The sequence below is a fragment of the Molossus molossus genome, unplaced genomic scaffold, assembly GCF_014108415.1.
Source record: "Molossus molossus isolate mMolMol1 unplaced genomic scaffold, mMolMol1.p scaffold_m16_p_4, whole genome shotgun sequence".
Taxonomy (NCBI): domain Eukaryota; kingdom Metazoa; phylum Chordata; class Mammalia; order Chiroptera; family Molossidae; genus Molossus; species Molossus molossus.
The window spans coordinates 24,321,373-24,335,481 of NW_023425377.1; the positions used below are offsets into that span (position 1 = coordinate 24,321,373).

General features: G+C 41.9%; 1 protein-coding gene across 1 annotated transcript; it reads right to left on the reverse strand.

The window, feature by feature from the left end:
* Positions 1-1,033: 1,033 nt before the first annotated feature.
* LOC118616252 (serine protease inhibitor Kazal-type 7-like) lies at positions 1,034-4,371 on the reverse strand. Its single transcript, XM_036241756.1, has 4 exons — positions 4,230-4,371; positions 3,353-3,378; positions 2,650-2,774; positions 1,034-1,290 (listed from the first exon to the last, which is right to left on the reverse strand). Exons 1-4 carry the CDS (start codon positions 4,288-4,290, stop codon positions 1,245-1,247), a joined length of 258 nt encoding a protein of 85 aa, XP_036097649.1. The 5' UTR covers positions 4,291-4,371; the 3' UTR covers positions 1,034-1,244.
* Between the last annotated feature and the right edge of the window lie 9,738 nt (positions 4,372-14,109).

A 14,109-nucleotide genomic window follows, 5' to 3' on the forward strand; every position in this document is an offset into this window, starting at 1 on the left:
TCAATGGAGTCTTCCCAACACCCCAGGCAGAATTATACTCACCTTCCTCTATGGCCCCATAGCCATTTGGTAATGTTTATGAAATACCAACCATGAATCAAGCATTATACTAATCACTAGGTATATGAAGATGTATAGTCTTGCCTCAAAGAGCTTACACTCTGATAGGGGTAGGGAACACACCACCAATACAGTGTGATAAGTAGCATTATATATGAAATCCTGTGAAACAATAGATGAGCAAACGGTGGGTCGTCAGGCAAAGGCTCTAATATTCATTGTGAGTATCTGTCACATGTAGGTGCTTTGTGTTATTTCACTGAATCATCATCACAGCCCCATACACCAAGCACAGGGTTTAAGTACCCACCCAAAGTTATATAGCTTGCATAAGACAGAACTAGTTTACAAATCAACCCAACTCCTCAGCCACTTCTCTGCCAAACCAAATTCAGAGAAGGCTTCACAGAAGGGATAAACTTAAGTGGAAACCAGAGGGTGAAGGCCATTTATTTCCAGCAGAGGAAACTGTGCATATTTAGACACAGAGGGCCTGGGAAGTGGGTGTTAGAGTCAGTGCCCTTCAGAAATGATGGGAGAAGAGGAGGCTGGGTGGGTCATGCTCAAGAGTCTGGAGTTTATCCTGTGGGCAGTGGGTAACAGATGAAGAATTCTGAACAGAGAAGTAGTAGAATCAAATGTACACGACAGAAAGATTACTCCAATATGGTACCTAGTATAGACTTATATCCCAGCATTTATTAGAGTGTATAATTACTTTCTAATTCATGTTTATCTCTCCTTCTAGAGTTTGAGCTTTAACTAAACTAAACTCCATCTTATTCCGTGTATATATGAGCACGTGTGCATCTGCGTGTGTGCATATGTTTCTTGGGAGCCAATTGGGATTCCGTGTACAAAACTTTCTTCTGAACAACCAAATTTATATGTTTCTCAGTTTTCTTTGTAAACTGAGATATTATATCCTGACCTAAGAAACAAATACAAACAGAAGTAAAGATAAACTCTGGGGAGATTCTTTTAATGAGGTGCAAACGAAGCCAGTAGGTTAGTTAGGCATGGGTCTGAAGGACACTACAACTTTCTCCACAGAGGACTCCACATTAGTCCCCACCACCCCCGTCCCCAACTTCTGCTCTGAGGAGGGAGAAGGTCGTCAGAGCCCGGGGACAATGAAGATGACACTGAGGATATCATCACTCCGTATCCACTCTCTGGAGGAGTTAACATCTTCCTTCATGAAGAAACTGAACATTTCCATTACTTTTCCTAGGGGGAGACACAGTTAACAAGATTCATTAACACAAGAGGACATTTTGTAGACTAGTAGAGCTGAAAGGAGCCAGAGATTTTGAGGCAGACCTTCATTTTGCAGGTGAGGTCACGGAGTCTCTGAAGAGGAATGTCCTTGCCACGGCCGGTTTTGACAGAGGCAGAAGCAGAATTTCCCTAGTCTGGTGATACCTCCACCCCACCTGCTGCTTCCACTGATCCCAGGCCCAGGCTGATTACCCAATGTCTTAAAACATCAGAGAAGGAGGGATTCCACCAAGGGAAGTTGAAGTGGCCGGCCCTTCAGCCTTTCCTGGTCAGCAGGGCCTGCAGTGGAGCTGGGTCGTGCTTTGGAGAGGACGTGCTTCCACCACACGTCCCCTCCAGTGTCCTGGAATACAAGCTGGTCTCTAGGCCCAGGGCCCAGTGTGTGCAGGTTAGAGAAGCGTCCCTTTGATAAAGTAATAAATATGTAGACATATCTTCTGGGCTCAGGGTCTAACTTGATATTTGAACTTGTTAAGATAATCACAAAGATGAAAAAGACAAGATCTAAGATCCAGTGGTCAAGAGAGAGTTGACAATGAGCAAAGAGGACTTGCTGTAAAATAGTAAACTCTAAGTTGCCTGTTCTGCACCAAAGAACTGACGTTTCCCTAGCTGTGTGTCAAGAACACTGTGTAGGCCACATAAAATATGTAAAGAAAACATATCCATGGGATGCAGGTCCAAGTACTGACAGCTTGAATCCCCTGTTCCAGATATAAGAAAAATCTCTTTGTGGTAGCCTTGTTCCCACATCCCTCTTAAGGCTACAGCTATTGAGAGCCGCTAGGAGACTGAGGAGGAGAGAGGCCCTCCAGCCACAGTTCGTCTAGGAACAAGCTGTGTTATGACCTCTCAGAAGTTGTGGAGGATAGTGGTTTTCAGTGATCTTTGTGGGGGCTTTAGGACCTTTTCTTCAAGCAAGATACTGTATGGAACGCCACTACTCAAAATAGTCAAAAGCTGAACTTGGAGTTGGAGACCACCCAAAAATGATCCCCTGCACGCTTTTGGTGACTTCCGACTTGCCTCTATAGAACCTCTGGACTCTGGCACCGCAGTTTGAAAACGTGTGGTCTTGTTAGACTTCCTCAATTGACAGACAGGAACTGGAGGTTCTGTGATGGCTGGAACCAGTCCAAGCTGGCGGACATGGCGGCCCTAACCTGTCTGAGTTTGCTATCCCCGTCAGCTGCTTCTGGCTGGAAATAAGTGCAGCTCATGGAGGGTAAAGCAGGCTCATGGAAAGAGAACAGATTTTCAGGGGAGGACACTGGCCCTAGCTTCTTCTTCCCCCCATGAGGTACTCACAATATCTCAATGCACAAGTGGCATTCGTTCCCGTAGGTGATGTAGTCAGAACCACAGACAGGCATATATGTGATGGGGCAAGGGATGGCCACCACTGGGTACTTCTGGTAAATGCTGCAGTCCACCTGTGACAGACAAAGGAAATGTCCTGCCTTGCTCCTGGCCCCCAGGCGAGGCTACCCCGCCCTCTATTGCACAGGATGCGAAACACCTGAAAGCTATTCTGATGCTGCTGTCGCTGCTTCTGAATTAGCACTAATGTTGTCACTATGACAAGTGCTAGTCATGCTAGCACCACTTCTATTATGACTATACATTCAGTTAATAGTCCTGAGAATTTCTATGCCAGGCATAGAATTTGTATAACATAAAAGCTAGAAAGTGGTGAGGTCGGGATTTGAATCCAGAGCCTGTGCAATTAACCAAGGTCCTGCCTCTTACATGTTATCCTCGCCATGAAGACTTCACCAGCCTCTCAACTGCAAGTCCTCTCCCTTCTTTAACTCTGGAATCAATTTTAAGGCTATGGTAATTTATGTTCTATTTCTCCAAAGAGCAGAAGAGATTTCTTTATCAGCGTCTGCCTCCACCTTTTAACCCCCTAAACATACTGACTTAATCCTACACATATATTTGGTAATTATATGTTGACTAAATGACAGCCAACAGGAATTGAAATGAAAATGTCATTCAATATACTCACGGTTGTTAAAGACAGACTAGCAGCTTCTGAAAGAGAGATACAGATGGAAATGTTAAAAATAAAGCAAAGTCTTGAAGCCTCATTAATAAATGTAAATTTGATCCCATAGATTAAGACTCTGTATTTCCTCTGGCAGGAAGTTTCAGCCCATGCTCCATCCTTATGCAAAATTCCAGCTATTTGCTGAGGAAGCCAAATGGCCAGTGGATTAGGTAAGCCCTTGGTTCAGGCAAGAGAATTGCTCAGATTTCCTCCCTTCCTTACCATGGGATGCTTCCCGGAGCTCCTGTGACTTTGATAATGGTTCAGATAGCAATAGACAGCATTGCAGTCACCATTGCCAAGACCCTGAAGCACCATCTCTGATATTCTTCCCCTTCTAATTGATATGAAAGAATGTAGTAAAATGTCTTTAAGGTGTATGCATCTTATTTTAATTCATTTTTTCAACCATATAAAAAGTTTAATTGTTGACTCCTGGCCTTTGGAGAATTGTGTTTTATTTCAGTCCTCCTGGATTGATCTGGGCAGGTACCCGAGTTTCTCTGCATCTTTGTGCAGAGGACTAGTATCCAATAGTATATAACGACTTTCAGTGTCCTTGTGAAGAAATGAGTTCAGTTCTTTGTTCCACGGATGGAAATAAAAATCCTTGGAGGGGAAGACACTAGACCCAAACCCCTCACTGCCATTAGGGACATAAGATTCGCCCTTCCCAGGCCAGGGCTGTTTCTTTTCTAAACCAGTACGCATTTTATTCTAAACCAGTCTAATTTAAATCCACATGACCAGACAATTCTCTCAGATGCTCACCTCCCAGGAGAGGTTATTTGGAAAAACAAGCTTAATGGTTGTATACTATCTGCCCTTAACTCACCTGAGCTGCTGCAGAAGCAGGCCATGGTGCAGAGCAGAAGGATGCCCCCTGTGATCTTCATGGTGGAGGCGGCCCGGTGCACAGGCTGCTCAGGGCTCGCTCAACAGCCTTGTCAGCCCGGCAGTAGGGAAGGGGTCATGTCTTTAAGGCAATGCCTGAATTCTCCACCTTTCCTATGAGGTCATCCGGAATCAATGCTGGCTTTGAGAGACTCTCAACAGTACCCTGTCACACCCTGGGTGGTGCTGCAGTCCTTGTCACTTAATTGCTACTTGCTATCTGACCAACACATCAGTTATTTGCAGTGAGAAGTATTTTTCTATCTGCCCTAGAGGGGGGGCTGTTAAAATTCTAAACCTCACGCATTAGAAGAATTTAAGCATAGGCGCTTGGCCTCGTTATGAAATAAATGAAAATATCAGTTTCTTTAGTTCACAAAAATCAAGGATATTAAATCCAGATTAAACAGATCATACTTATGTTTATATTTTGGCTTCTGGGAAACTATTGTTTTATTTTTGAGGCAATAAACCTATGAAGCAAGTTGGGACCTAGTGGAAGGAACAGTGACTTTAGCATTTATGAAGTTTGCAGAAGAGCATGGGTATTTTCTAGCTGTGTGATACTGGGAGAGTCATTCATGTGCTGTGAGCCTGCAGCAACCAGGAACACCTAGTTATGTTGTGGTAACATATAACCCCAAGATGTATGTGACTTAGAACAATATATATATTTTAATCAAGCTGAACATGTATGGTAGTCAGCCGATGGTGCGGCATTGTCTTTGATAGTCCCAGATGGATATAATTGTCACTATTTGGAATGTTGTTTGTCATCAGGGTTAAGTGAAGATGTGTTCTTCAGGATGTCTCTTTTCAGCAATTAAATACTGCCCAGCCGGTGTGGCTCAGTGGTAGAGTGTCGACCCAAGCACCAAGAGGTTGCCAGTTTGATTCCCGGTCAGGGCACATGCCCAGGTTGTGGGCCTAATCCCCAGTGGGAGGCATGCAGGAGGCAGCTCCCTCTCCCTTCCTCTCTGTCTAAAAAAAAAAAAAAAAAATCAATAAAAAAAAATTTTAATATTTCAGCCTAGAAGTGACACCACTGTCACTTTCCCTCACCATCACATGGTCTGGCCCAATCACAGAGGATATGGAGTGTGATTGTACCGTGTCCCTGGACAACCAAACATGGGAGAACTGAAAATAGTTGGCAAATGACACAGAAACTATCCCAGAACTGTAGCTCCATCCCATGAAGAGTGGAAACTATTGCTTGCCACTGTAGAGTTCACATAACTGGCGACATTTGTGGACCAAATCTGTTCTAAGGTGCAGTGCATGTCATTGTAATTGTGATGGTGATAACTACTGATGAGCCTAGAGTCTCTGCTTTGGGTCCCTGACACTAGCTTGTAAACTGCATTGTGCAGGCACTTGGGCCGAGAGCCTGCTGTTTGTCTACTGAGCTAAGGGGCGTATGAATGAGAACCTGGGGGAAGGCCATTGACTCTTCTTCACTAGTGCTCTGTCTGACAGGGTTATTTTACTACATTCTGAAACACAGTGTCTATAAAAGATTATAAGCTAATAATAAGTGACTCCCTAAAATTTTGATTCTTACATCTGTTTGGGGAGCCATATAATCTAGTAGTTAAGAGTATGAGCATAAAGTCCAGTGGATTTTATTTGGAATCTTTTTTAATAAATGTTGACATTGTGGCTTTGAGTGTAGAAGTTAAGACCTGGATATTTTAGTTTCTCATCTGTGACAGAGAAATAATAGCTACCTCACAGAGTGGTTTTGAGGGTTAAATGAGATTATATATATGTAATCTCGTGTGCGTGTGAGAGAGAGAGAGAGAGAGAGAGAGAGAATCAAAGCACCAAAATCATAATTAACGCTTGATATAGGGTACTTAATTGTAAGGGATGTGAGCTTTATAACAACCCTGATTCTACCAGTAAGTTGAGGCTGAGAGGATTTAAGTAATCTCACTCAAAATTATGATACAAATGAACAGAGAAGACTGTGTTGAGTTCAGTCATGGAAAAGAAGGGAAGTAATAGATCTAATAAAATGACTTAATTATGTTTATTATTACTATGAATGTGTGAAGAGGATGAATACCGAGAAAAAGCCATTGTTTCAAGAAGAGAAGTCTTTGTGCAGTTTGAAAATGCAATTTTAACAGAGAAGAGTGGGAATGGAGTCAAAGGCTGTGTAGGATGAAGTGGAAAGATACGGTTACAGTATTGTTTTTGATGTTTGAGAGTAAAAGGGAGGAGGGGGATGGAAGAAGCTAAAGCTTCAGCAAAGTCTAGGACAGACTGTGCACATCTTAAAGCCAGAGGGAAGAAGAAATTGAAATACATGGTAGAGGGTGTCCAAGCAGAGGAGTATGGAAAAGTAGGACAGAAGGTTAAAAGCACAGAGAATGGGTATCTCTCTGATACCGGGGACAGAGAACACTAGATGAATGTAAAGGCAGAGGCATTCTGAAAGGGAGAGGGAGGAAGATCTAGGGGAACCCACGGTAAGGGTGGCTCCGGCTGTTAAGTTCCAATGTCGACTCTGGCAGTGGAAGGACTGGGTTGGTCTGGAAGCTGGAGAAGGATGGAGAAGGCTTGGCACAGACATTGTTGGGACCATGTCAGAGAGTTGGCGGGGATATAAAAATGAATGGCCACTGGACAAATCAGCACTAGATGTCAGCAGGCCCTGGCAGTACCATGCTGAATACTTCTCCCCAAATATGTATGACACTGAGTGAGAAATGGGAAAAAGATGTTTTATGAATAGGGAGTATGTACATCAGAGACTTGAGGCGAGCCATCACGACTGTGGTCGGCTTGGAAGAGAGTCAAGTGCTTAAGAAGATTCTGATGGATTATGCAAGATATGCGCAGTTAAGAGTTTAGAGGTCAAGCATTGGGCTCAGTGTGAATTTAATAGGTGTGGGAAATATGAACAATTGTGTATGGAGGCTGTGGCTAGAAGGCAAAGGGTCAGATGAATTTCTCAGGGGTGGGGCTGAGATAATAATCCTCTTGGTGCATCCAAAGATAAAGTAGCTGAAGAATGGGTGGAGGGAAAGGTCTTTGGATTTTAAAAAGTGAGGTCAAAGGCCAAATGCTCAGGTATGAATTGTATGGGGTTTGGCAGCTGTTCACATGGAGAGAAAGTTTTCAAGCTGCATAGCGAGCCACAAGGTATGGAGGTCCTTTGGGAGTGAAAGATGATGACTGTAAAGACACACACACACACACACACACACACACACACACACACCCTATCCATCTGATGCCAAGGGCAGTTTATTTGTTCCTCCTTATATTCCTGCAAGTGCCCAAAGCTTGAGGCCTTGTCGGAGAGGATCACTATGATAGTGACTCCTCTCCAGGGAAAGTAGGATAGAATGAAAAACATAAAAAGAAAAACACAACATAAAAGAAGAGAAAAGTTCAAGAGTGTTGAATCCCTAATTTCTTCCCCAGTGGATTTGGGGTTCCACAGGGAAGAGAAAGGTGACCCATTACAAGGTGAGAGCAGGGTGAGAGAATTAAATTGGAGCAGGGCTCAGATGAAGAGTTCCCGGGTCAGTTAGCTGGAGGGAAACCAGCACACAGCTGGGCAGTAATCCAAGTACAGAATAATGGCTGTTGTAGGAAGTGAAAGTTATAATAAGAAAATCAACCACATATTAAGCACTTACTATGTGCCGGAGCTGTGCTACACCTGCTGTGTGCATATCTCATGTAAGACGTGCAATAACCTTAGGAGACAGAGGTGGTTGTTTGCCCTGTTATTTAGCTAAGGCAGCAGAGACTTAGAGAAGAGGCCAGTTTGAAGTTAAGAGCCAATACTTTTAATTACTCTGATGTATTGCCTTTACATTTAAATCTACGAGGTAGATTTGGAGACACAGTGGAAATTGGAATAATAGGGGTAAACCTGGCAGAATCCGAGCAGACAGGAAGGACAGCTGAGGTCTCCAGTGAGGCTGAGGGGGCCGAGCACTGGGTCAGAGTGCGTGGCATTTTCACGTGTGAGTGTATCTGGAAAGGAGGGTCCCAGTGGGGAGATGGGATGACTGAGAGTTAGGAGACACGAGTTCTTTCCCTGTCCCTTCACCCTCATCTATCGAAGGAGCAATGTGTGACTGTCCCTTCTCCATGTCGTGCTTTCTGCTTCCCAGAATATGTAGTGAGATTAGCCTAACTGGGTGCTTCACGTTTTCCAGTTAAAAATACCTCTGTGGAATACTAATATGTACAAATGATGAATAGGGCTGAGGATTGGGGGTGGTTGGCAAGAAGTTGGAACTCTGCTATGTGATTCTGTCTTTCCCTCCTAATTGCTGCACCAGCCCAGCCCCGACTCCCAGGCTCCCTTTCCTGGCATCCAACACAGACTCCATTCAACACGCTTGAGGCCTTCTCCTGATAGTTTTAAAATCGGTGGCCTAGATTTGGCTGGACTAGTTCTAGTCTTTTGTCTGTGTTCTTGTCCCTCCCCTATGTGATGCCTTTACACTCCAGCTCCTTTCTTCTTCTTTCTTCTTTGATGTAGCTTCACTGTGATCCTGACTCTATGCAGAGGCACAGTGACATTTGCATTTTGATATTGTGTCTAGCAGGACCTCAGTCCTGCCTCTCATGGGAACAGGAAGTTAGCACATGCAGGAATACTATGTTCTGGTTCTATTCAATTTTCTTTGAATGATTGAGGCTAAATAGTTCCAATCATGGAACTACTAAATGAACAGTAATGATTTTTTTTAATTGGTTCATGCTGCTCCTAGATGACCTCACACTGTCTGGATCTAGACCACACACACACACACACACACTGTCCCAGCTCCTAGTAGTAAAATCATGTCCATTGTACTTACTGCTAAAGGGAACACCCATAACCCCAGTCAGCCAACATTAGCAAATATATTAGTCTGCTAAGGCCACCAAAACAAAATACTAAAGACTGGGTGATTTAAACACCAGAAATTAATTGTCTCACAGGTCTGGAGGCTGGAAGTTCCAGATCAAGGTGTTGGCAGGGCTGGATTCTCTTGAGGCCTCTCTCTTCGGCTCGTAGATAAGCATCTTCTCACTGTGTGCTCACATGGCCTTTGTTCCATGTGCAGAACCCTGATGTCTCTTCATTTTCTAGTAAGGATTAAAGTCCTATTAGAATAGGGCCCCACCTCTATGACTTCATTTAACCTTAATTACCTCTGTAAAATCACTATTTCTAAACATAGTCACAGAAGGGGTTAGGTCTTCAACATATCAATTGAGGGGGACACAATTCACTCTGTAACATTCTGTCTACACCCCACCTCTGAATACACATCCTTCTTACATGTAGAGATTCACAGACCTTTAACCTTTAAGACACTGGTATCTTATGAAAAGTTAACCAGTATTTCCTGACAGAAGGATTCTCTGGTCAACTAGATTTGGGGAACCCTGAATACTCAATTTAATTTTGGGGAATTATTTATTAAAGGTTCTACTAAAATTTTTGCAGGATTTACTCCAATTTTCCATAATGTCATGATGTCTGCTATATAGACTCATTGCCAAGAAAGATTACTGCATTTTTGTTCTGCTTGGACTGCTCAGAAGTTTCTTTTATATTCAGAATAAATCCATCTCTACATGGCTTCCATACATTCTAAGTCTCTACAGTGGAACCCAATAGAACGAGTCTGCTCTCTCTAAGTAGATCTCTTCAGATACATAAAGGCAGCTCTAGAGGGCCTAGAAAGGCATGTTTTCTCCAGATGACATAGATCAGCGTCTTTAATACTTCCTTTACGGTGTGTAATCCTGTAAGTCCTCCCTGCCCTCACATAGTAACATAGCATTACTTAGCAACAGTGAAACACAAGTAATGAGCAACTTCATCAATTCTCCTCTCTGTTCCAGGCAGTGTTATCTTCACTGCAGGTTCACAGATAAACAAGAGAGACAAGGACTCTACTTCTTGGAAATTACTTTCTTGTCGAGTAAAAAAATAAAATAGTCAAATGATATAATAAAATGACTTTGTATAATGACAAGTATTTAAAATAAAATATACATCATGGTATTGGACTACAGAATGACATGGAAATAGGGGACAGACTAGACTGAGTGGTCAGAGAAGCCTTCTCAGAGGAGATATATTTGAACAGACACCCAAATGACAAGAAGAAGCCAGACTAGAGATTCCATTTTCTCCAATTCCAGTATTATCCAAAATGGTTGATTTTTCCTTAAAACATTCAACTTGTAAATCTGACAAATTCTAGCCTGTGTCTTCAGTGATTGGGGTAAATGTTTGTACAAAATTCTATGTGAGATTGGATTTAAAAATTTTCACCTATTTTTGTTTTTTAACTTGCCTTTCTCAATGTTTCTCTCTTCTTCTTATTTTCTATTACAAGCTTTCCTTATGGTTATTTTAATTAGAGTCTGTGTCTAGGAGTTTATGGTTTCAAACATTCATTTACTGTCTATTTACTGAAATTCTATTATGTGCCTCACTTGTTATTATCTGGCCTTGTTTTATTCATTGTCACCACAGCATTCATTACTGCCTGCCATTGCCTGTTCCTCTATCTGTATATTATTCTTCTCTCACCACTAGAATGCAGGTTCCCCTAGAACAGGATGTAGCCTGTCTTGTTTGCTTGCTTGTACCAGCACCTACCATAAAGCACAGCGTAGGGACTGCTCCAAAAACAATTACTAATGAACAAAGAGTCCTTCGTCAAAAGGTAGAGGAACACAGAACTCATTCACATCTGGTAGAAATAATCTGTTCCACCTCAATGAATTCAAAAACAAAGAAAGCTTTCTTCACTGGAACTTAAAATAACTGAACCATTTTAGCTTGAATGTAAATTTCAATAAGAAGAGCAAATTGTGAAATGTTTAACACATTCTCCACTACTTTTTCCCCAAATGACTCAGAATCACCTTTATGATGAAACCATGCTGTTGCCTATCTGAGCAAAGGCCCCTTTGCAGAGGTACCTTCATTGCAAAGACCACAAGGTAAATGTACCCATTAGAGCTGGCAGAGAACCCCTACCTACTTCTCTGCAGCTGCTACCACCATGTCATCAATGCGAGAAACCTATCTATAAAGGGATTTATCAGCTAATCTAAAGGCTTTATTCATTAAGGTTATGCCTAAATATGTTAAGATGCATACTACTTAAATATAGCATGTCCAGACCATATAGAACAAATATTAAGAACAGGACTTGAGAAATGACTAAAGTAAATGACTGGAGAAAAGAACATATATATATATTTTTTAATCCTCACCCAAGGATATTTTTCTGTTTATCTTCAGATAGAGCAGGAGTGGGGAGAGAGGGAGAGAGAAACATCAATGTAAGAGAGACACATCGATTGGTTGCCACCTGCATGACCCCAACTGGGTCTGGGGATGAACCGCAACTGAGGTACATGCCATTGGCTAGAATTGAACCTGGGACTCTTTGGTCCGTGAGCTGATGCTCTGACCACTCAGCTAAACCAGCCAGGGTGAAATTTGAATATATCTTGAGTAGAAGACAGACTATTCATCTTCTGTTAATTGAAAGTAAAACTCTTCTGTTTTGTCACAGAAGGCTCTGATGGTTGAAAGCACCACAAATGCAGGTTTGATTCAAGGCAACCCAGTGTTTCCTAACAGTCAGACTGCCACAGTGTTGTTAATACTTTATCAGTGAACTTCCCTGAATGATAAAGTATTAGAACTCCAGGTAGATGCTAGCCAATAGGAATATTGTGGCAGAAGTCAGAGATTGTTCAGATGATCTCTGAGTCCCCAATCCAACTTAAATAACCAGTGACTACCTGAATTAGGCTCTCAGTCAATGCATTTTGGGTTTAATTAACTTCCTTGTACTCATATTTGATATAGTGACAAAGTAGTATACATAGTAATGCTAATTATGTAAATGTTATATAACTTTTATTATCCAAGTTAACGTTCTCATTGTAGAGATAAAAGAAGTTAGCCCAGAGAGCAGTTACCTTCCCAATGTCATTTCCTCAGTAAGCTCATTAGCTGCACCTTCAGTTCTGCCAGTGGTTGAGGACATGCAAGAATGGAGGGACTCGGTCTAGAAAACAGTTCTCTCCATGCTGATAGGAACGTAAAATGGTACAGCCACTATGGAAATGGTATGAAGGTTCCTTTAAAAGTTAAGGATAGAATTACCATATTATCCAGCAATCCCTCTTCTGCGTATCTATCCAAAATTTTGATAACATGTATTTGTAAAGATATATGTACCTCTATGTTCATTTGCAGAATTATTCACGGTGGCCAAGACATTGGAAACAAAAAGTGTTCTCCCTAGATGACTGGAGAGAGAAGATGTGGTACATACATACAATGGAATGCTGCTCAGCCATGAAACACGACGAAATACTGACACATGCAACCACATGGATGGATCTGGAGACTATCATGCTAAGCAAAATAGGTCAGACACAAAAAGTCAAAAACCCTATGATTTCACTCACACATGGCATATAAAACTGAAAACAACAAATGAACAAACAAAAACTCATAGACACAGAGGGAATGGGTGGAGGTAGAAAAGGGTAAAGGGGATCAAATATATGGTGACGGAAGGAGACTTGACTTTGTGTGGTGAATACACAATGCAATGTACAGATGATGTATAATAAATTGTACACTTGAATGTAACATTCTGTCTGAACACAGAGCTTGAAAGCTATAGAATTTTAATAGTCAATGTCAGCCCAATACATTTAATAAAATTGAAATAGAAAAAGAAAATATTCTCAAATGTAGATGTGCATTAGAATCACCTGGAGAATTAACACAGAGCACCGAGCCCAGGGTCATTAAAGGAGGATAGGCCTGGGCCTCTGCACAAAAACTGGTACAGAACCAAGGAAGGAGGAAGCTGTCAGAGGCGCAGGGTCCCTGTTGCCAGATGAAGTAGACTGTGTATGAGCTGGAAAGGTGATGGAGAAACTATGGTAGTACCCTTACCTGGAAGCTACTGCTTAAAATCAAGAACTAGTTAAACTAAGATAGAAGACACTGGCATCTAGTGGCATCAATAAGTAATGACACAAAGCAAACAGAAGCCAAAGGCTTTTTGCACAGTTCATTTCCCTAGCCTGAACTGTAAAAATGACTTCGTCTCTCTGTATTTGTCAAGTTTTAGTTTGAGTGGCAGATCATAAATCATATTAAGGAAAAAAGAAAAAGGAATGTATTGGCCAATGTAAAAGCACCAAAAAATGGAGTGAGAATTAGGTATGCTGAAATCAGGAGGTCAAATGATATCAATGCCTTTTAGCTCTCTCTAAAACATGCCTGCCCACCAAAACTCTTGGTTGTCCTCCTCCTTCTATTAGCAGGTGGAAATTTGTCTCTCCTGATGCAGGGCTTCACTCATGAACATCGGTTAGAAAGCCTCAAACAGCTGTGTATGTGTGCGGAGGTGGGGGGATGTTTTCTCTTTTGCTCATGTCTAAGTGAGGTTAGTAGGGCAGGGCTGGCCCTTGCAGGTAAGCCTGCAATCTGCAATCCATGTAATTCAGGAGAGTGGTAGATGAGCTCACCTGATAACAGACCTTAGACCCAAACACAACGAAAGCTGACTGAACAATCAGCACCTGGAGATGAACACTGACCACCCCTTTTTGTGATAAAGTTTATTTGTAATAAATGCCGTAATTGGTTCTCAATTAATTTAATTTCTTTTCAATTTGATTATAAATTTGGGTGCAGAAAAGAGAGGCAGGTTATTTATTATAACATCCTCAAATTCCAAAAGAAATGATTTTCAGAATTAAGTAGTGAAAAGAATAAACAAATGTTTTACTGTTACCCA